Source organism: Aspergillus ruber (assembly GCF_000600275.1).
Source record: "Aspergillus ruber CBS 135680 unplaced genomic scaffold scaffold00001, whole genome shotgun sequence".
Taxonomy (NCBI): Eukaryota; Fungi; Ascomycota; class Eurotiomycetes; order Eurotiales; family Aspergillaceae; genus Aspergillus; species Aspergillus ruber.
The window spans coordinates 1,319,106-1,341,467 of record NW_024467297.1 but is presented as its reverse complement, the minus strand read 5'-3'; the positions used below and the strand labels follow the sequence as shown (position 1 = coordinate 1,341,467).

At 47.9% G+C, this 22,362-nt stretch overlaps 6 protein-coding genes across 6 annotated transcripts; 2 read left to right on the top strand and 4 right to left on the bottom strand.

The window, feature by feature from the left end:
- Positions 1–121: 121 nt before the first annotated feature.
- On the top strand, positions 122–505 carry EURHEDRAFT_382905 (uncharacterized protein; the record flags this gene model as incomplete). The annotated part of the gene is made up of 3 exons (XM_040779554.1): positions 122–130; positions 155–325; positions 383–505. The coding sequence occupies 3 exons, from the start codon at positions 122–124 to the stop codon at positions 392–394; spliced, it is 192 nt and encodes a 63-aa protein (XP_040643558.1). The 3' UTR covers positions 395–505.
- Positions 506–1,777: 1,272 nt separating this feature from the next.
- Positions 1,778–2,505, bottom strand: EURHEDRAFT_445219 (ankyrin repeat domain-containing protein; the record flags this gene model as incomplete). Its single annotated transcript, XM_040783517.1, has 2 exons — positions 1,778–1,899; positions 2,292–2,505. Coding segments are annotated over 2 exons (336 nt in total), but the record flags the coding sequence as incomplete, so codon positions are not given.
- Positions 2,506–9,119: 6,614 nt separating this feature from the next.
- EURHEDRAFT_446059 (putative C2H2 finger domain protein) lies at positions 9,120–10,567 on the top strand (the record flags this gene model as incomplete). The annotated part of the gene is made up of 3 exons (XM_040783569.1): positions 9,120–9,534; positions 9,593–9,732; positions 9,800–10,567. The coding sequence occupies 3 exons, from the start codon at positions 9,120–9,122 to the stop codon at positions 10,565–10,567; spliced, it is 1,323 nt and encodes a 440-aa protein (XP_040643556.1).
- An 837-nt stretch (positions 10,568–11,404) lies between these two features.
- Positions 11,405–13,632, bottom strand: EURHEDRAFT_373772 (RMD1 family protein; the record flags this gene model as incomplete). The annotated part of the gene is made up of 3 exons (XM_040778569.1): positions 11,405–11,640; positions 11,710–13,510; positions 13,579–13,632. 3 exons carry the CDS (start codon positions 13,630–13,632, stop codon positions 11,405–11,407), a joined length of 2,091 nt encoding a protein of 696 aa, XP_040643555.1.
- Positions 13,633–14,303: 671 nt separating this feature from the next.
- EURHEDRAFT_32345 (uncharacterized protein) lies at positions 14,304–16,927 on the bottom strand. Its single transcript, XM_040778339.1, has 3 exons — positions 16,791–16,927; positions 14,529–16,737; positions 14,304–14,416 (listed from the first exon to the last, which is right to left on the bottom strand). Exons 1-2 carry the CDS (start codon positions 16,797–16,799, stop codon positions 14,680–14,682), a joined length of 2,067 nt encoding a protein of 688 aa, XP_040643554.1. The 5' UTR covers positions 16,800–16,927; the 3' UTR covers positions 14,304–14,416; positions 14,529–14,679.
- EURHEDRAFT_32336 (uncharacterized protein) lies at positions 16,928–17,466 on the bottom strand. Its single transcript, XM_040778337.1, has one exon. It carries the CDS (start codon positions 17,426–17,428, stop codon positions 17,057–17,059), a length of 372 nt encoding a protein of 123 aa, XP_040643553.1. The 5' UTR covers positions 17,429–17,466; the 3' UTR covers positions 16,928–17,056.
- Positions 17,467–22,362: the final 4,896 nt, after the last annotated feature.

Sequence of the window (22,362 nt, the reverse complement as noted above, 5' to 3'; positions counted from 1 at the left end):
GTGAAGTTATTCAAGGGTGGGTCTGAGACAAACATGCCAAGACTGGTATCATGGTATACAGATTTCTCTTGCACACATCTATCTCTATGATTCTCGAGTAATAATGTCTATGCTTTTCATCATGGCTTTTGTTCATATACCCTGACAGCGGTAGTTGCTCATTCAACTCAAGATCATCCCCCAAGAAGCTCCGCAGCTGGAATTCCGGGATAATGGCCCCTGGTTGGTTGCCAATTTACCCTGCGCTGATGGAAGCTACCGCGAGCTCCAGGGTATCAACTTAGATCTCCATATTACGAATAATGATGGGGAGCTCGAATGGGTTGTAAGTAATCTAACTATCTGTGGAGTGTTATTGGGTCATGCTAACTAACATTCACAGCCTGAAGATTAAAATCGGAGAATCAGATATTCTGGATCTGCAGTAAGGATATAGATATGATGCTATTGTTATAAGAACTGCATTCTTGTTGGAACAAAGTTAGTTCAGGGCAATCTATATGTCAATCCATCATTTATTCATTTCACCTTCGCCTAGTAAAACCCTGTATCTCTTCGGGCGAGTCCCTGAGTTTTGCGAGGCTCAGTGCTGAGAAAGAGCCTTTTTAGTTGGCTGGCCTGGCTTCCTCTTCTTTTGTCCCACGACCTTTCTTCGCCTGCCCACTGCTCGGGCCACCGAGAAAGGCGCTGTTGCACATTGATGTGCTCGATTCTCTACTCCCACTTTTTTGCCCCAACCCTATTCTCTGGACTCCTTAGCGCACGATGGATAAAATCTGCACAGCACCGGCCAGCCAGTCAGCTTATAGCTCTGACCGCGCGGACCCCAGATTCCGTGAGCATTCTCCAAGGAAGTCTCTCGACTCCGTATTGAAGAAAGGTTATGGCTAGATCATTAGGACTTCTCCCTGCCCTTAAGAATATTATGCGTCCGGTCTAAGAATATCATTCTAGCCTTGATTCGTTTGATAGCATCTTGATGAGAATGAGACCACCAAGTAATCCATTTATCAATAATAGCATGTGATAACCCCAACTCCAAGGCAAGAATGCAAAAGGAATAACCGCCTTCCTTCATTGGATGCATTTGACATAACATCCAACCATCCGGAAACATCTTTATATCCGTGTACGCCGTGAATAACCTTGGAAGGATGATATTTAGACAATTCACGGCGGATTTTGCGATGTCTTCACGAGAGGACTTAGGCCTGGTCTTCCTTCAATCATAATTCAGACAGCAACAGGCAGATATTGACACACAAATACCCCAAAGCTCCTCCTGTTCTTGAATTAATGGACCTTGCACATGGCAGCAGTCACTGCCCAGCCAACTCATAATTATCCCCCAAACGAGAAGCTCCGCACCTTTTGCAATATTCACAGATATCGAAATTCTCATTCTCGCAGATACCGCAATGGTATATATGCGTATTACCCAGGCTCTGGGCCTGGCATATGTCAATAGGCCTGCGAGGATTTGAGGATGTCAAACGTGATTGGCTGAGGAGGTTTGGGACATTGGAGGGATCTTCATTAACAATAACAACAGAATCCATGCAGCCACTATCATTGATTTTGCTTAACAGAAGGTCGGATATTTCGGTATAGCCCATCTGTCACGCTTCAGAGAGGGCCGTGTGGCCATATTTATCCTTCACATCGAGGTCAATACCTGGCGTGCTCAGCAGAACCTCAACAACCGCTCTACGACCCTACCGAGACAGCGCTCACCAGGGCGGTTCGACCGAAGATACTCTGTGCAGTTAAATTTATTTTAGTTAACTCCAGAAAGAAGCAATCTTGTCACTTCTTCATGCCCCTCCAATGCAGCCCACATGAAAGGCGTGCGTCCATGGCTGTCTGGAAGGTTTGCATCTGCCCTTCTGCGAAGCAAGTCTCACTACGGATGTCAGACTACCCTGCGCAGCTTGCGCAAGGGGAGCTCGCTCCTTGTCATCTTTGGATTGGATATCAACACTATGTGTTATCAAGTATAGCATCAAACGAGTGTGACAATTGTCTTTGATCACAAATGACATGAAACTTTCCCATCGAACGTTTAGGCTCATTTTGATTCATTAGAATTAGTGGTATTGAGCAAACTGCGTCTAGATATAGACAACGCTCTGAACAGTGGGGTAAGACCTTCTCTGCCTGTGGTGTTTGGATCAGCCCCTTATCCAAGGAGAAACTTGGCCATTTCGTCCTTCCCGCTCTGTACTGCTCGAACTAATGCCGTTTGCCCACTGTTGTCCTTAAATTGAGATAAGTATCCTCAAACTTGGCACTCAACAGCCTGTGGAAAATTGCTATACGGCCATATTCAGCAGCGCGTGACAATAGATTCGGGCCGTTGTCATCCTTTAACTGGGGACCTGCACCATATTTCAATAACATGTCGGTGGTACCTTCTCGTCTGTTGTGCATTGCGTGTAATAATGGAGCTTGACCATACTTGTCTCTGGATTTGATGTTGGCTCCGTTTTCAAAGAGCATTCTAATTGCTCGTTCGTGGTCATTCTTGATGCCCAAGCTAATGGTGTTCCTTTCGACGTGTTCTCGACATCAGTCGTATTTGATTATCAAGCAGCAGTTTTAATACATTGCTTAGCCCCCTGTGAGCTGCCAGATGCATCCACCTCATTTGTGTTACTGATTGGGGTTTCATCTTAGAGGCCCACAAGTAATGACGACCTATCGTCAATGTCTGAGAGCGTGCAGCTGTTCTGGGTATGTCGTTGAAGAGTTCAAGGGTCAATATCTCTGTTGTACCGCATTGTTGTTGAACATGATAGCCCCAATTTCTCGACGCGTATTCGTAAAATGAAATCCGATCTAATCGGGGGAGAAATTCATCTTGGGTTTCACATATTCCGCTTCCAAAAGTGTCTAATGATGAATATGTAAGACAGACACGACCTATTCCGCGATGCGCAACGGTAAACCATGAATTCCACGTCCTTTTGAAGTAATTATGCGTTGTGTAATGGACAAGCCGGGCGACATGAGTTTCCTCATTTAGTGTAATGAGTTTGGCACAGACGGAGAGTTTACCTTCGACCTCGGAAATGTTATCTACATCGAAGACCTTGTCGCCAAATTAGATGGCAAGAGTATGTTGAAATTGCAGGATGGTCATCGGCCATCTTGCGCAAATTGTCCAGGATAAGACTTGTTTTGCAAGCAGGGTTTGATCAAAAGTTCGGTCTTCAATCCTCTCCATGGCTCCATTGTAGACAGAATCGTAAGCATCGGATCCAAATGGCAATTCCTGTAAAGCAAAAGTGCACGGCTATTGGTTTGCTTTGCTTTAGCAACTCGGCCTGTTGCTCAATTAATTGCAGATATGGTCCGAACGCTACCTTTTCAGAATCATATGAAGACTAAGAATTGAAGTGTCATTTCAGGCATTTTGTTTGAGAACATACTGGCAGACATCGTCGAGGGAACCATAATTCAATAACTTCTCTTTTTTTTTCAGTGTGCTTTATATATAAGCAATGTACCTACAGAAAACATTCCCATCTTCTTCCTTTATTCGCTTCTCACCTGACTCTCACGGGTCACAGCATACTGACCTGGTCCGATATAGGAAACATACGCCAGTGCCATGAGATGCACTATACTTCGAGTACTTGCCATAGCCGTTTTCCATTGCCCTAGTAAACAAAGATATATCATCATCTATTCAAGTTGGTCTGTCATAGCTCTAGGGCTCGGTATGGACAATAAACTTGATTGAATGATAATAATATCTATTCAAGCGTTCATGAGCTTTGCAACGTGCATTTTTCTTTCACCGGGTCGGACACCAATAATATTCTGCTCTGCATGAATAGAAAACAAGCAAATTTCCATGACTCTTTACGTTAAGGCAAAAACAAGCAAGAACCTCACTTCCTACCCAACCCTCTAGCCGCCCATCCCCACTGCGTCATATCCGTGCCGCGCCAGTAGGTTCACAAAGTACATCAGGGTCTGGACCCATGATATCACACTAATAATAAGCTTACTATGTAATATGTATGCTGTTCCGCACAAGCCATGGAGACTTCGGCAGGAATCTAACCCCCGTATCCCGCTTCTGCAGAAATCCGGCCGCTATCCTAACCAGGAAGGACGCTAGAAAAGTTCTAGTTAGGTCCACTGTGGGTCTGTTTATGTTCTACGCGCTTTCTAGAAGCTTTTCGGTGAGTGTATTGTGTTGCTCGTATGATATGATGAATGTCGGGATATTTCCCGTCACCGTGCAGTGTCGAGTCAGTTAGTTATGAAGATGGAATATTTCGAATTGTTCCGGTTGATCAAGAGGTCAGAGTACTCCGTATTTACGTTACCAGCCTCCCGAAGGGTCTTGCGCATCGTATTCCTGTAGAGCGGAGCGACATTTCTTGACTCGAGTGAACCAGGAACGCGGATTGTCGAGTCAGTCGTTGGCCACCGTTGCCGTTGTTGTATGAAGGACGGAGCCGGGCGTTGACTCGGGAATGAACACAAGGTCTGTGAGAAAGGAGTGTTCCAAGATCTGGGATTTGTTTGGTTTCATTTCGGTACTGAGTGTGGTCAGGAACAACCGGTCGAGAGATCTGTCACATTGCGCAGTTGATAGAGCATAACATGATTTGCATAGCTACAACGGTAAATATCCGGCTTACGAGTAATTCAACAACAAATATTACCATATGTACTTTATACATCATAGGATTTTTAAAGGACAAAAAGTCTATCAACGCGCGAAATGGCCAAAAGTTAAAGCCCCATTACTCAATACCATATCGTCCCAAGCCCGAAGCAACCCCAAGGGCTCGGAGAACTTAATTCGCCTTGTCGGTGCGAAAAGTTTAAGCGAATCATGTGTTTTACAGACTCCATATAGTCTGACAGAAACGATGCTGTGGTGTCATGAATCGCAATGATTTCATCGGGAATTATTAGCCTTGTGATAATCGATCGAGCCATGGTTCGTGATCGCTTGAGGTCATGAGATTGATATCTTGTGCCTTGATTGTTTGATTCAGGGACGGGACTCGCTTCTGTACCAGTATGCATACTTGACAACATCTAGGGAGTACCCCTCCATGCTCGTACTCGTACTGCTACTATCTTTGTCCAACGACCCCTTTCCACAAGTTCATAATAGTAAAGCTGCTATATCCCGCGCGCGAATACCCATCGGAATATTCACCCACACCCGCGCCTTAAACGGGAAACACGCCAGAAGATTCTAGTCCAGTGACCAAGTGGACCACGTTTAAACCTTCCAGGCCTTCTACGCGCCTTCCAGAAGCCTTCAGGGGATTTTCCGTGTCCTGGCTTGTCCCGTGTGGAATGTCCTCTGTGCTGCGGTGGTCCATATTACATTACAGTAGCGCTAGGATTTAGCACGGGGAATAGCTTGGATCAGAGGGGACATGTATTTCTCTTTTCTCATGAAGATCGGCTTTGGTTGGTACAGTGTCGTGATGATCAGATGACCGGAGTGCCGTGGCGTAGTACAGAGTTATTTTACCTTGCGCTACTGTGGTAGTTATGTTATTTAGAAGGGAAGGATGAGAGAAAGGCATGAAGAAGCGGAGTGTCCGTCAATAGGCGATCAGTTTGATCCCTTTTTCTTGCTACTTGTTGCGTTTCGGGGGTTTTATGGGTTTGGAGAGGATCTTCTGGCTAGGTAGTGTTAACCTTTCGTAGACCACGAAGTACGGTGTACGGTGTACTCCGGAGTATCAGCCGAAGGGGTTTGGGGGGAATCATTATGGGTAAAGGCCATGCTGTACGATCTCCCGGATTGGCGTGTGGTCGGTGAGAGATCTGGTGCTCAATGCCGAAGTCAGGAACAGTTTGAAGCACGAATTGACTGTGAAGACTAGATTGAGATGTTTACTTCCATATTTTCGAGGCGCTCTACTACCACAAAGTACGAAGTACCTCGTACTCCAGCGTGAGGACATCCGGCGCGTAACGATATTTCGGGCGACACAAAATACACTAGTTGCGCGTAGTCCGGAACCACAGAAAAGACCAGAAAAGGGGCGCTGGGACCAGCGGTGGAAGTTTTCCAGAAGGATTATTCTTAGAAAGCTACTATTAAGGATTATTACGACTCTGTATTACCAGGTATCCATCATGTGGCTTTGCTGGTGTTGTGCGAGGCTCCTCTTGCCTCTCTGACTGACACTGACTCTCTCCCCTTAATAGCTCGTCAGGATTATTACTTTGAAACATTTCCAATGCCCAAATACCATTATTGATTATTAGTCAGTGTCATACCAATGTCTTTTCCCCTGAGAAAAAGAACTAAGAGATTAAAATGAGCGCCTCATGAAATCACGGCTGCATCATGTCTTTTCTCCTGCATGGAATAACTGCAGTCCGGGTTGATCCCAAGGCCAGCAACAGCAACAGCCAACAGGATCATCCAGGCAACGGGGCCGGATATTGTATTCGAGACATTTCCGTGACTAGTGCTCGACCTGACTCGTGATCCGTGCCTGATTTTCCTTCTAGGCGATTTCTAGGCGAGTAAATAAATTCATCCTAGCGGTGAGTGGACGAGAGGGTCTCTGCTGCCACGGCACATGGAGTGGAACCCCCTGTGGTCTTCCGGAAATGCTTCTGGAAGGCTTTCCGAAGGCTGCACTGTTCCGCACCCGGTCAGGGGGGAGCTGCAGGAGTCAATAATTAGTGTGTGGTAAGTGCCACGGAAAGTGGGGATTATCGGGTCCTTCTGGAAGGGCAAAAAAGGAGACGATGAGAGAAAAAAGAACAGACATCATTCTCAGCCTCGTCTTCGTCATTGGGCATTTGGACGTGTACAAAGGTAGTATAGGCTTATGCGGCTTCTTTTATTCCCCGTCGTAAGCCCGCATTTTCCTAAACTAAAATCCAGTTAGTCGCGAAACTAGCACCGTCAAGTAAAGTCTTGGGAGATCCACTCATTCTGGTATCATTACCGCTGTACCTGTATCACTGTATTATGTTTAATTAGTTTTTTGTTTCTTTTTCTTTTCCAGTTTCTGACCTCTACAAGGCCTCAGTCAGTATGCGGTCCAACGTGAGATATGCAGCCGGTAAGCAAGTCAAATAACGGGGGGAATTGACCAGATCCTGGTCCGTCGAACAAAAGAAGTCGGATGGGCGGAGGACGGTCAGGGATCACGGTCTTGCTTCATCTCCGGCGCTCTCGAAGCCTTCTAGAAGCAGTAGAAGGAAATTAACTTCGCACTGTCGTCCTTCGCTAATCTCCAGCCATATTTCGGAGGAGATAGTCGTTACGCCAGGCGACGGGCCAGGACAATCAGGTACCCATAGTTACCTTCCCAACTGGGCTTGCTTCTCTCTCCATAATCACCAATCCGTGATTCCTACTCCGTACACTATGAGCTCCTGTAACAGAGACATGCCATCTCCAGCACTGCCACACCGGGAAGATCCTTGTGGATCATCCAGCAGGTGGTCGTAGCAGAATGATAATGAGAAACCACCGGGGGGAACATAGGCAATTTGGAAGAGACCCTGGAGCTTGTACAACATGTCGCACGATGACCAGAGGGGTATGTACTGTTGCTGCTCCGTGAGCCAACGTGCCGTAAGAAAATATCCACCCCTTGACCAGGGGGAAGTGCAGCCTTCCAAACTCCCCGCGTAGCATAGCAGCAGTATGTCCTCCGTATGAATCGAGCGGAAGACGCCGTTGCGTCATGTCCGACTGGATGAAGGACACTACTGCTACCGTACAGTAGCGCTAGACTCCGTAGTTTAGCAGATATTCAGATCGGCGTCAGGAGGATCCACAGACCGATTATTCTCGCACAGTCAAAAGAGAGACGGGGAAAACGACGTGGTGGAGCCGAACTAAAGAAAGTCGCTACTCCGTACATACTGCTGCTAGTAGTACTATGGCATAGTGGTGGAAACTGTAAAATACCAGTACAGGAAATAATCTAGAAAATAATCAAATACATTAGACCTCGATCGTGGAGTCTTTTTCCTTTCCTTTCTTCTTACATATTCTCTTGTTCTCTCTCTTGTCCAACCGTTGTTTTTTTTCTTCCTTTTCTTCCCTCCGAATCCGATCCTTGGTTCACTCACCTGTCTCTCAGACATTTTTCCATCACTCCATCATCACCTTTCTTTTTTACTCTATTTACCACCACCCGGAGACTTCTCCTTCTGCGCGCTACTTTCCTAGCTACCAATTCTGTGGACTGTACGTTCTTTTTATCTATTTTCTGTTCCTGCGTCGACGTGGCAGGTGCATGCGCCTACAGCGTCCTCTGTCTCTGCCATCCCTTGAGACAGTGCACATTCTGGCTCCTGCTCGAGGTTTCATGCATAGATCATGATTGACAGCTTGCTGACTATCCTGTCTGTGAAACAGATTCAATCCTTTTCCACGCGAAGCCTCCGTTCCTTTTGCCGATTCGACCGTCTCGTGTCTGAACCCGAAAAGATCCTGCGCATACCTGTCGCGACAAGCTCTTCGCGATTTCACTCCGAACACGCATATTCTGCAGCTGTCCGGTTCTTAGAATTTCGCAGTTCGCAAAGCAGTGCTTCTCGGACTGTCAAGAGTCAGGGGTTTATCATTCGGATCCGAACGTTTTCTGAGCACAGCAGAGTAATTTTGGCCTGGTGCCGTTTGCTCTACGCCCCTTTTCTGTGGTGTGACTCTTTTTTGTCTCTCACCCACCTGTTCGCGTCTTTCGGGATTATCTGGTCATCTTGACGGATATTCCCTGTCGGTGTTTGCAAAGAAAAAAAAAAGTGAGTTGACTCGTCTTGAACTGCGACTGCGATAACTCCACCGCTTGTGCATCGGGCATCCAACTCCACTGTTGGTGCATCGGTCTGCATTTTTCTTTTTTTTCTCGGAAGAGAAAAAAACATTGCTAACCGGTAATTTTTCTTGTGCAGTCTTTTGCTTTCGCCCTATAACTAGCGGTCTCCGTCTTCGCTCGTGTCAGCAAAAAGTACCTGCGCTACCTCGTCGGATTCGCGTGTACGATAACTTCACAGGGAAACACTGTGGAGACAATTTTCCACTTTACGTGTAAAACAGACTATTTTTTGTTTGTTGTCCTTGGCCACCGCATCTCAGCTCACCGCTGGGCCAGGTCATGGACATCACGACTATTTTGAACAGAAAACAATCTGCTGCCCTGGTTGCTGCAGAAGGACCGTTCCAACAACAATTCGTACCTTCACCCTTCGGTTCTCCCTCGTCGCCAAGAATGAAGCCGGAGCCGGGCGTCTCGGACCCTGGTGACCACCAAGTCCTAGCATATCCTACCCATGCTCCGCTTGGCCAGATGAACCTGCACCAAGGCCTGCAATACGCACCTCGCACGCAGCCGAGCACCAGCATGCCGCTGATGCAGAATGCCTACTACCCCGGGGGATACGCAAGCACAAGTCCATTGCCGAATGGCATCGCTGCCGCACCTACAGGAAGAGCCGATCCACCACCGAAGACTTTTTACTGCTCGACTTGCAACAAGGGTTTCGCCCGGCGCAGTGACCTCGCGAGACATGGTACGTCCTCTTCTCCAGATCATGCTTTTTCTTGCATCAACGGCTAACCTGTCATCAGAACGGATCCACACAGGAATTAGACCTCATGCTTGTGACTGGCCAGGTTGCGGAAAGCAGTTCATCCAGCGTTCAGCTCTTACGGTGCATTCTCGTGTCCACACTGGAGAGAAGCCTCATATGTGTGAGCGATGTGGCAAGGTATGTGTAGTCCCTCGTTTGCACAAATTAGAATATTCTAACAAACTTTTTTTTTTTTTTTACACAGCCTTTTAGTGACTCATCGTCGCTCGCAAGACATCGCAGAATTCATTCCGGAAAGCGTCCCTACAAGTGTCCGTACGCGAACTGCCAAAAGACCTTTACACGCCGTACCACCTTGACCCGCCATCAGAACCACCATACTGGAACAATTGAGGAGGCTGCCGCGGAGACAGAAGCCAACTTGAGACAGAACAAGGACAGAGCAAGGATGCCGGGTGACATGTTTTCGGATCACGGCTCTGTTCACTCCACACCGTCTCCCGCACACCACCCCATCTCCCCGGCCGGTGATCTCCCACCTTTGCATATGCCCCGTTCTGTCAGCGATTATTACGGAAGCGGATCTATTCCCCCTCACATGCGAGGAGATTTTTCGCAACCCAGTCCCCGCGCGTCCCCGACTGCCACATCACCGTCGCTGTCAAGCTACGGCAGCGCGCCACCTATCCGTCCCTCTATGACATCACATCCCTCGGGTTACGGCCCCCCTCAGCCTCTGGAACCGCCCGCCAACAACGACCACCGACCAAACAGTGTCAATGGAAGCCCGCACATGACCAGCCTGGGCTGGGCATCTCCGTCGCATAGTATCCCGTCTCCCGGCTCTGTGAACGACTTCTACCCCGAGCCCAGTGCCCCGGCATACCACACCTCCATGCCTCCTCACATGTACTTCCCCAATTCCACGATTCGCCGGCCCGCCAGCACAGAGCCAGAGAATTATGAAATGAGGCCGAGGCTTGGTGAGGCTGCGTGGTCTACTGCGGTTTAGTTTTGTTACTAACTGCATGGACTCGTTGTATTATCTATCTCCTTTGTTCTCTCCTTTGTTAGCAAGCCTATTTGTTGAATCTTTCCCCATTTCACGAGTTTCTTGCACTTATCCCTCTGTACTAGCATTGGTTTCCCGTGTCTTATCCAGCATATTAAGGATAGACAAGTGGGAAAGGAGTCTGGGCTAAGCTTCTTATTTTGCATACGGGTGTTGTGTTTTGTTTTTATTTCTATTTTCGTTTTTGCTTTACTTCTCTTTTGTCGTCCGTTGTCCCCTTATACTCATTCACTCCCTTGATGCGATGCGAGACATGACCAGAATGAAGCATATAACATACATACACACATACATAAACATAGATAGAAAGTGGGAATGGGGTTCTATGGTTTCTGGATATGATTTGCTTGGCTTGGTCGTCAGGGGTTCTGGTCTGGTCTTGGTCTGGTGTTGCTGTGCTTTTATTATATTATAGACTTGCTTTTTTTGTTGTTTATTGCTTTTTTTTGATGTTATCGTTATTTATACCTAATACTTGTTTTTTCTGATTGATTTTGCTTTTTTCTGGCTGGTGTTGCTGTGGTTGCTCTAAATTAATGCCACGTCTTGTACATTCATGGACCTCCTGTATGATAGATAGAATTAATAGAATTAGACACATTGATGCCATCATACACCCTGTACTCAGAGCCATAAAATCATAAAAAGGTATCATGGCACATGCCACTCAACCAGTCAAGTTAACCTATGTACATATTAACCCGATACTCAAAGTAAACACCAATAACTGCCCATGAATACCACTAGCATATACTAGCAACCATAAAAACACGATAACTAATAATTCACCTCCAACCCCGTCGAATTCATAGACTCCGGAATCGCAGGACAATTACACACGCCTGCACCTGCACCCGTTGACGAACCCGACCCCGACCCTAATCCCAGAGCACGCGCGAAAACCGTAGCAGCAGACGATGACGAGGATGAAATCATACCAAAGCGAAGGAACACTTCTGATGTTGTGACGAGGATGGAGATTACGATCAAGACGATGATGATCCATGTTTGGTCTGAATACGTTAGTTTCTTCTTCGTATAAGGAATTGGGTATCCGGAGAAAGGGGAAGGGGAGGGCATACGAGAAGTCCTGGTATCAGCAATCGAATCGGATAGAATCTCTGCTAAATCCAAAAACACGCGACAGCGTTCATTAAGCACCTGAATCCGCGGCTTAATTTCCAGATACTCCCGAACAGCAATGTACAGAGGGTATAGTGTTGGTTCGCTTTCCCAGAAGAAGTTAGGTACGTCGAGCATATTTGAAGACAAGTTGACTTCGACTCGGCTTTTGAATAAGCGTCCTAGGATTCTGAAAACTTCTTCTCGTTTTAAGCCTAGTTTACCGGTGACGGCCAGACGACGGGGGACATCTTTGGCTTCTGCCATTTGTCGCGCCATGACTTCTTCGAAGAAGCAGAGTTTGGTACTCTGTGCTATACCGTGACTGATCGCTAGTTTGATCATGTGGTCGCCATTTCGTAGAGTGATCATATCGTTGTACACGCGCGGCCGCGAGATCTCAGTCGAGTATTCGAAGTGGAACTCTTCGGTCTCAAAGTCTTCTTCCTGTAAGGGCATGGTGGCTAGTGGGATCGGACTCCCTGTTAAGGACGATGTGGCGAAGGCGAGATCGGCTAGGATATCTTTTTCTTGATTCTCTGTTAGGTTCCAGAAGACGACCACGCCGTAGCTGAAGACGAACATTTCTGCTACGTCGTATGCAAGGCGGGCGGCGGCGGCGGACATGGAGGGGGTGCTTGTTGTCCTCGTTTCTGTTTGTCTGTCTTGGATATCGCTCGGAGGGAGGTGTTCATGACTGGTGCTACCCGGTGCACTCGATGGCCGCTCCAGTGTCTCCGTTCCTTCATCCATCCGGTGATTCTCATGGTTGGCGTTATGGATCATCCTGTCAATACTATCAGGAGTTTCCTGCTCATGTTGATGTAAACCATCCTCCATATGGTGCATCCGACGACCGCCAACCGAATGCTCTTCCGCCTCCATATTGAACTCGTCGTGGTAGTCCCGCAGCTCATTCCGCTCAATTTCTTCATCAAGCAGAGACTTGCCTCCAGGCTTCTTCACCATCGGGCTACTCCGCAGTCGATACCCATCATTGCCCGGCAACAGCGGCAAATGGTACGCCGTGTACAGACAGTCATCGTACAGCTTCGTCCGTCCCCCATGCTGCTCTTTCACAAACGAAGCCAACGAACTCATCTTATATGCCTGCGCCGTACAGTACGCAGTAACACGCGCAAGCTTTTCCGCACGACGAGCCTTGGGCAATCGCTCAGCATAACTCTTCGCCCGTTCAGGCGCAACCTTGCGACGACGCAATAATTCCTCCTCAGCAAGCAACGGTGCAATATCATTATCCACCCCAAAATCACCACCGAGTTTCTTCTGCGTTACTAATTGCTGCCGTATCCGCTCCGGATCCCAGCCCTTATCTTTCGCAAGTCGCGCGACCAATTCCTCATCCACCGCTTCGTCATCATACTCTTCTTCTTCCTCTTCTTCATCGACATCACCGTCTTCTTCCACTTGCGATGTCTCCGGAAGAAGGACCAGCTTCTCGCTGAGTTTCGTACTGCGCGGAGGGAGACGCGGTTGCGCTGCGAGTCGACCAACCGTCCCCGACGAACTCGCCGTTCCACCATGGATTCCCGCGCTCCCTGAGCTTCCGATCAATCCTCCGGCAGCAGATGCAAGGCGCGAACGAGGACGAGCACGCGTGTTCGGGGGTGGATGGCGCTGTTGCATAGAGGGGACATCGGAGGCATATTGGAGGACATTATCGACGGTGATGAATCGGGTTGATGGAGAGCGACGACGACGCTGTGGATTTGGTGGGTGTTGTTCGCGTGAGTCGGTAACCTAAAAACCAAACACATAATTAGCCACACTTTGTTAGACATTGCATATATAGACAAAAAATTACATACCAATACCGTAGGGCTTCTCTGGCCCACTCGGCCGCGAGGACGAGAAGACGACATGGTTTTTTGACGTCAAGTCTACCGGGATACCCCTCGACCAAGCAAAAACAAACTATGATACAGCTTGTTAATACAAAGCCCGATTGCCTTGATTGCTTCGCCCCTCAACTAAAATCCCAGTCCAAATGTCAACCGCTTATAACGGGCTTGTCGAATGGGAAATCGTCCGGGACACAACGGAATCAAATCAAACACCGCTTGTTCTTTCCCCCCTTTTGTTCAATTGTCGCTGCAGAAAAAGCAATAATATCCAATCAATATAAGGCGATGCGGCTGAGTGTCAGTGATGCCGCCATAGACGTGGTGGTGGTCCCTCGCATCAAGTTGCTGGTCTGGTCTGGATGTGCTACGGAGTACGCATCCAACATGGATTAGGTAAGCACATGGCTTACCGCCTTGGTTACCGCTGCCAAAGTAATGGCACTAAGCCTGCTGCGGTCTAGTGTCATAACCAGGAATGACGTCGCCCAGCCGTCGGACGCAAAGCCGCGGCGTAAGAGGTGGGTAATGATAAAATACGCGTATGTAATGGCAGAGACGGCGCTATTTCCCAACCCGGACACTCGGGAGCCACGTGCACGGTCTGAACTAGATCAAAAATGGCTTAGCGGGTGGTATCTGGGTTAATCCGGGGTAATACTCTGTAACAGTACGAGCATCTTCTGAACATCTCCAGGAATTTATCGTAAATGCAATTAGATTTCAATAATATATCTCTCGGGTTTCTATGTCCTAGCAGTAATGACAGATGCTAGATGTCTATGCAAATAATTATGCAAATGCTCTGCTGTAGCACGAGGGGGTCAATATGCAACCAAAAAAAAAAAAAAAAAAAAACCGAATAAACCAAAAAGATTAGAAACACAGAAGGGTGGAACAAACAACGCCCTTGATACCTGGATCTGTTGTTTCCTCGTGCTGTAATGCAATCCAAAGAATAAGCTGAAAACAGAAAGGCGGTATGATATGAATGCAATAACTCAGGACATGAATCATGTCCCGTCCACGATGAAAATAAAGGGTGCATGAAAATCAGTAACGGCATTGTTATCTTCGTAGCTCTTCCCGGAGCCGTCGATCCTCGTCCCAGATTTCTTTTTTGGTTCGTTGAAGAGCTGCGTGCTGTCGTTGTAAACTATCCAGGTCCGCCCGCGGAGGGTCTGGATGTCTTGCCATCGCCTCATACAAGGTACGGTATTTAGCATAACGTTGCTTGAATCTTTGCGACTTCTCCCGCAGCTGTCGGCGAAGCAGCTCATAACTCATGGGCGGCGAGGCGCTACCTGTACTGCCGCTGGAAACGCTTGGAGCTCGCCGGCGTTTATGTTCCAAGCTCCCATTTGTCACGGTATGGGACTGGCGAACTGAAGGCCGTTCCGGCTCCGCCTTGCGCTTCAACGGATTCGTCACTGGCGTTGACTTGGCAGCGCCATTAGTCTGAGCGGCTTTGGGGACGCTAGTGGCGGTAGCCTTGGGTGGTTGTTGTTGTTGTTGTAGTTTCGGTCGTGAGACCTGCGAAATCAGAGGCGAGGAAGAAGAGGAGGAAGTACCAGAAGGTGGATGGTTCAGACTAGAAGCACGACTATGGGTACGAATCTCGGATGCGTTGGTCGGAGGCGATGAACCAAGCGGTGATGGCTTCCGGGGCGAGTTGGATGTCCGAGACGACGGCGGTTTCTTCAATGCCGTAGTCGGTTTAGCAGGAGGCTGGTGAGAGCTTGTTGTGGTATCGGGCTTGAATGGAGGACGCTCCAACTTGTCGACTTTAGGGGGCGCCGGTTGTCTGATTTCCGAGGCATGAGATACGTCTCGTTTGGCAGCGGGCTTCGGTTGTGGCTTCTCCGTGGTATCCGCCTTCTCCCGTGTCTTGTCAGTCGTGGCTGGGACATCTGGCATTTCCGCATCTTCGTCCTCATCAGATTCGTGGACGTATTCTGCCGATTTGACCTTGGCGTCTGGTTTCGCGGCAGGCTTACGCTCAGCCTTCTTGGTGACACGGCCGGTCAACGTACTGTTCGTAGTAGTCTTGCCTTTGGTGGGAGCCTTTTTGGCAGCTGCAGAGTCCTTCTCGCCTGTCCGTTTTTTCTGTGTAGTTGCGGTCTTCGCGCCGCTAGTACTGGCCCTGTCGGTCTCATGACCCGTTGTATCACCATCCTTGTCGTCTGCGTTCTGTGCTTGGACACGGGACGTGGCAGGCTTCTTGATAGGTCCTGTCGACAAGTTCAGTCGCGAAAGACACTTGCCTTTGCCTCGTTCTTCCTTGGGGAGCAGCATCTGCCATTGTTTGTCGGTGCGAGAGATACGCATCCGATCGAAGGCAGAGATGGCGTTCTCAATGGCCTCTTGTCGGTCTTCCTGAGACGGGTAGGGGAAATTCCACACATCAAGATCCTTGTAGGCTTTGTCTTTGAGGTCGAATTTGTCCCGATTGTGTCGGTTTTCAACACCATACTTCTGGGTCAGGGCCGTGCAGTCATCGAGAGAGGCGCAGGTCACGCGGGCGAGGAATTTGACGGAGACAGCGCGGACGGCAAGGAGGTGAATGAAGGGGACCTTGAGGGCATCGAGGCGAATTCGATCTTTATTTTGTGTCGCGGGGGCGGAAGTAGGAGTGAGGGCAGGGATAGAGGCGGGGGAACGGGAGACGCCTAGACCAGGACTAGAGATGGACCGATTGACGGATGATGTTTTGAGGAGGCGGTCTTTTTCCCGCTCGACCTTGCTGGCAGGGGTGCGTAAAAGACCAGAAGGTTTCCCCCGGAGGGATTTGACTTGATTGATGTCATCAATCATGTGCGTCTTCTTGGATTCTTTCCCTTGTTCATAGGCATTCAAGCTCAGCTCGAGGTTGGCCAATGCCTGATCGGTGGCCGCAGTAGCCTCCCGAGCCTTCTGGACCTCCAAACTATGACTCAAAACCCCAGTAAAATATGCGTTCTCTTTGTCGGAGGTAGATCCACAGGTGTAGATCTCGGATCGGTGAGCCTCGGGGGCGGAATGGAAGTGCTGAGATTTGGAGCCGTAGTAGAGGGTCTGGTGTTTCCCGAAGCGTATTCGAGCCGGTTTATTCTCACGCAGCGACTGTATCAGCTCATCGACGGTGTTCTGAGCCAGATTTAGCCGCATAACATTTGTTGGTCTCGTTGTGGCGTCGGTACCAGGGGCATGTCTGCAGAGAGACAACCCGGCCTCGGGGACGTCTAGGGCCGACATGGCGGAGGACAAAAGGAGGTAATCGTTTCCTTGCGGGAGTTCGTCGGGGGAATGTTCCTGAAGCGAATACAGGAAGAGAGAGTGAAAAATCGAGGTAGAAGAGGAAGGGTTCGAGAACCGGGCGTAGGAACGGATGGCAGCGTGACCGCTGCAGGTTCACCGAGTGAATGCACGGAAGGAGCGAGGACCGTCTGCCATATAAAATCGGCGATCAAGCAATGACAATGAAGTTATGAGAATTGCATGCAGAATGGCAAGCAGACGGATTTCGAGAACCACCAAAGCCCATTGCAGAACAGGTCAACAAGTGGTGGATGAGAGCAGAGAAAGTAGCAGGGAGGGAGACATGCAGAACAATGGAAGAAAGAGAGAACAAAGAGAATAAGAAAGACGAAAGAGAAAGAGGAGAGAGAAGATGGGAAAGAGAATGAGGGGAAGAGGAGAAAAGAAAGAAAAAAGAAAAGAGAGAAAGACGAGAATGAGAGAATGAGAGATGATGCCAAAAGGAACGGCGAGACTCTGAGCAAGGCGGCTTCAAAGCGGAGAGCCGTATGTATGGTAATACGTGCGTAGCACAATACATACATACATACAAGTACTCTACCAACACACTACTACCATGTACTGTGTTTCTATTTTACACTTCCTACTTCTTACAATCCTACTGATACAATAGATTGGCCACTGCATCATGCTGTTCTGGGCGCAGTAGTGGCGATGCAGAATCATCACCATTCCAGCAAGTATGTATGTACGGTTGTTCCTCAGCCCACTGTACCTAATACCTAATACGTACAAGTAATACTAGCTCAAGACCGTCGTCTGGGCTGTTACATTCGTCCATGGGATGATTGGCTCTGGTTCTGAGAGACCCTGCCATCAATCTGACTTCATCTGTGCTCTACCGTATAATTCCCCTCTACTCTATACTCTGTACAATACAAACAACTAGAAACGCCCAGTTTTGATCTTATTCCTTCTGTTCTCCCCTTCATTAATTCAGTAACCACGGGTAATAATACCGTACAACACTGGGACGGACGCTAAACCACCTCCCCCGCTGGGCTGGCCTATGGGAACCAGAAATTGGAACCTGGTGGGCCATCCGAGCCTTTTTCCGAAGTCCTGACACGCCATAATAGGGCAATGATCGGCATTTGGGTAAGAAATAATACTCCTTGGCGTATTACTGTACATACTCTATTTAGGGGCGCAGTAGAGGCTGAGCGAGTCCTCCGTACTCTGTAGAGTACGGTCTATTTTTCTTTTTGTTACCATCTATGTAAATAGATACCATCCATGGGTTTGAGAAACAAGGACATCGGTATCAATCCATACCTTGCAGAGGACAGTTGAAGCAAGATCAGCGTCAAATAGATCATCTTATCGTGGGCGGAAGATCATCCCGTTCTGTCCAGTTTCACAAGAGCTGCTATTGACGGAGTATTCCGTACACACTCAGATCAATCACATCAGCAGAGCTGAAGAGAGCATCAGCTGTGATTTTAGATACAGTGGTATGAGGATCTCTGTCACTTTACACATCGAGTCCCGTGATTCAATATTTACCGACTTAAGGTTACTGATCTCGAAGATGTACCCTGCATGTACTCGATCTAATTGTACTGTACGGAATATGCACACATGACCATGTACTTTGTACCTATGGCTGGCTGGAATGCGCAAGGTTTCCTGCCACTTTTATTCTACGCAGTTTTCATACAGGACTCCGTACCGTAGAAACAATCAAGAACATACCGACTTCCATGCTATATTAATCCAGACACTAGTCCGGCCTAGCTCCAAACTCCCTGCTGATCAGTACTCGAAATATGTACTGGTAAAAATGCCCAATTCAATCCATGCTGAGCCACGTACATACAAGTTAATAAACAACAATTTCTCGCTAGTGGTACGGAGTATTGGATATCAAAACAGCCGCGCTATGCCTGGATTTGCACGCTCCACGGCTTAAGCTTATGTCGGTTTCTTTCGCGGGTACTGAGGGCTCGGTTATGATACTGGATACCGACCGTATGATCGGTATTCTACTTCGATCAAATGGAGGTCAGCATCGCCCGGGTAACAACGATACACTTATTATGAACTACTGTAGCTACAAGTCAAATACATGTAATCTCTCCAAAATAGTATTCTTGTGTGTTGGTCAGGCATGCATCTGGGAGGCATGAACAATAGGAATAAATACCCTGCATGGACATGGCTAATACCGACAGAAGAATAATCGGCAGTCGGGAATCATCAACGAGCGGGATCGGAAAATATCGCTCGTTGCTGCACAAATCGCAAACAGTAGTTCTTAATAGTCCAATATTAACGAGAAAACTTCGAGACAACACCCGACTTCTCGCGGGGACAATCTCCGTCTCTCAATGTGAGCTGCATCGGAGTAGACCGCGATGACCACTGCATCTCCGCTGTTTCGCTTCTCAACCAACAGCTACTCGTACAGGAAGGAATATTTTTACGCTGAAAAGATGCCAACATTTTCCTCAAGTGACTGGAGAACCTTTTCAAGGTCTTCCACTCTGAACACATACACATTGGTCAGTGATTCAGTTTCTTTGATAGGCCAATCAACGCTTGCTGGTTTGGGCATTTGAATTATGCAGGTCGAGTCGGGGCTGAAACCAATCACGATCATGTATCTTACAATATGTACTTTTTACAAAAATGTTACTTGATGGATAATAAAGTTGAGCTATAATGAGGGGCTTCACAAACATGCATCTGGACGCTTCGGATGCCCTCGAGTCAGTGATCATGAGACTTTTCACATTGATAGCCTGTCGAAAATACTGTCCGGTAAAAAGGTCGACTTGGTACAAACACAAAAAGCTTCTTACAGTGTGATATCCGAATCACGCGTACGAGTATTCAAGCCCGATTCACATCCAAGAACGAGTAGACGAATGCCTTTTTCTAATGACTACACGCCATTACTCGCATTAGAAATGTCCGATATTTTATTTTCGATCAATCAGCAAGTAATGCAGTGTAAGGAGCATGCCGTACTTTTGAGGAACTGAATGTCAACAGTTCCAGTCCTCGAGGCTTTCCCAATGATAAGCACCTTGGTATACAAGCCTGCTTCTCGGAGTGTTCAACACTTCATCTTCATTTTATATCCAAAACTTTACTTTTCCACCGTCGTCCTGGGCTCACCCGCTTGTGATGTCAATCCCACGACTGACTAGTAAATTGAGCGGTGCCATTCGTCTTAGAATTGAGTGTATGGTGAGCTGAAAGTCATTTCAGTGTACTCGTCGCGTGACCCCGTGAGCAGGCTCTTGTCAGTAATTATGTGGAACACAGCTTCACGAAGAATCGTGCTGTCCCGGGCCAGAAAGTCGTACGAGTATTTGTATCCTTCGATCGACTTTCGTAATCTTTTTCAGTACTGGCAAGTACTTATAGATCCTAGCCATATCTTTGTAACATGGTATTATGTCTGAGTTTCATCATTTATAAAACTAGTATAAAGCTTCAATGAGTTGAACGACCTCACAGAATCCTTCTACCAGACGGCTTTGTCGCACTAGGTTAACCTACCATAAACAAACGGGTTTATGTAAAAACTCACCAATGTTGTCTTCGTGGAGGCTAGGGCTCCTCCGACGTGAACAATGTATTGCTTGTCCAACATGCCAGCGGGCTTTGTCCGTGCTAGCACGTGGGAAAATGTCAGAGCTCCCGTGTGGCTGGATGGGAAGCTGAGAAATTGGCTTATGAGAGCTCAGATGAAGTTTCACAGCATGGGATTAGGTGTGGCAACCTTTGTACGCGAAACTAAAACTGCCAGAAGGTTATAATTTGGATTTGGTAGGCCAAACCGTCAGAAGCGAGTGCCCTTCAAATGTGTCAGATCAAACCTGGGCCATAATTTAGCGGCTCGGAATATTGAACAAAGTAGCAGTAGTATTACATGTTCATCAACTGCTCTTAGACCAAAGCCTACCGGTTAAGGATTGAATAGCGCTGCAATATTGGAGTGCAACCATCCCTTCCAACAACAATCTCAGTTCCCGGGTGGTCAGCAGAATGGCGCTATATTGGGGAAATTGGCAGTATGTCAGCTGGCATGGCTTTAACTATATTGCCCTCCCTGAGCACTTCTTGTGGACCGGTGTATAGACTTTTTTGAGTCACTTCGTCTTTTTTTTTTTTTTTCAGAATGCCATATCTTATTGACTGCTCATGGTCTCAGAAGATTGGCGACGGCAGGAAAGTAGACTTATATTAGTAGATATAAGTATCCAGTGCATTCACCAATTTAACGCGAGTTACTATTATTGCACAATTCATCATTTTGGAGAAGATTCAACTAAACTACGTTCCTTGAAATCTCGATAGATTTATCAGTTTAAGGATGTGATTATAGTGACAGCAAGTATCATTGAGATAGGCAATCTATCTGGCAAAAGAGTATCTTTCCAAACCATATGTGACTACTAAAGTATTTCAGTTAAACTGACATCTTCCTCGACCGAAATCCCACCAAGGAATCCGAGTCCTTATCAACAGGCTACTACAAACCACACTACCTCTGCTTAGCGCCATAGCCAAGCTAGACAACACCGGAACCAACCGCACATGGCTCTATTACTGACAATGGGATAGAAGCACCCGCAGCAATCGGTACAGCAACGCAATTATACACCAACGCCCATCCAAAGTTGATATGTCGGAGCACAGCCCGGCTGAGATCGATAAGCGTCAACAAAGACCCAAGACCCGAAGTAACTAGCACGGATTAAACAGAGGAAATGGCAATATCGGAACCAGATCCGATGGCGATGCCCACGTCGGCCACCGTCAGCGCGGGGGAGTCGTTAATTCCATCGCCTACCATGGCGATGAGCGCGCATTTGGAGGTTGGTCCAGTTTCGTGGAGGGCCTTCTAAATGTATTTGATCTTGTCGGCTTTTTGCTCGGGCAGGACGCCGGCGATGATGTTCTCGGGTGGGATTCCGACGGTCTTACCTACTGCGTGTGCTGTTGTTAGGTTATAGCCGGAGATCATCAATACTGCGATTTTTCGGTCTCGTAGGGTCTCGTAGGGCCTGGATAATGCCGCTTATTTCTGGTCGAATGTAATCGGCGACGGCTAACATTAAGGCGAGTTCCCATGGCGCTGTGCTCATGGTTGTTGGACTGGTTGGGGTTCTTGCAACAACGAGGACATCGAACTTCGCTTCGCGCTTTCAGCAATACAATATCGCAGCATTGGGGGAGGAAGTTAATACATGTGGCCCTGTATAAAAACCTCATTTCCTACGATCACATCGAGTCGCGGTGATTCCGTGCTGGCAGTGGCTGAAAATGAACCCTTCATCCCTTTTCCTGGTATTTCGTCCACAGAAAAGTCCCGGACAGGCTGGCTTATCGAAGCAGCAAAATAGACCATTGCTCGCGCAATCGGAAGGCTACCATTCTGCTCGAGCTCCAACAGCGCCCCCCAACCCCACCCCCAGACCTTGTCGATTTCTCCTCCGA

What these genes read in the sequence shown, in the direction of transcription:
- EURHEDRAFT_32336 (XM_040778337.1), bottom strand. Translation starts at nt 17,428, where the DNA reads ATGTATTGTGCTACGCACGTATTACCATACATACGGCTCTCCGCTTTG.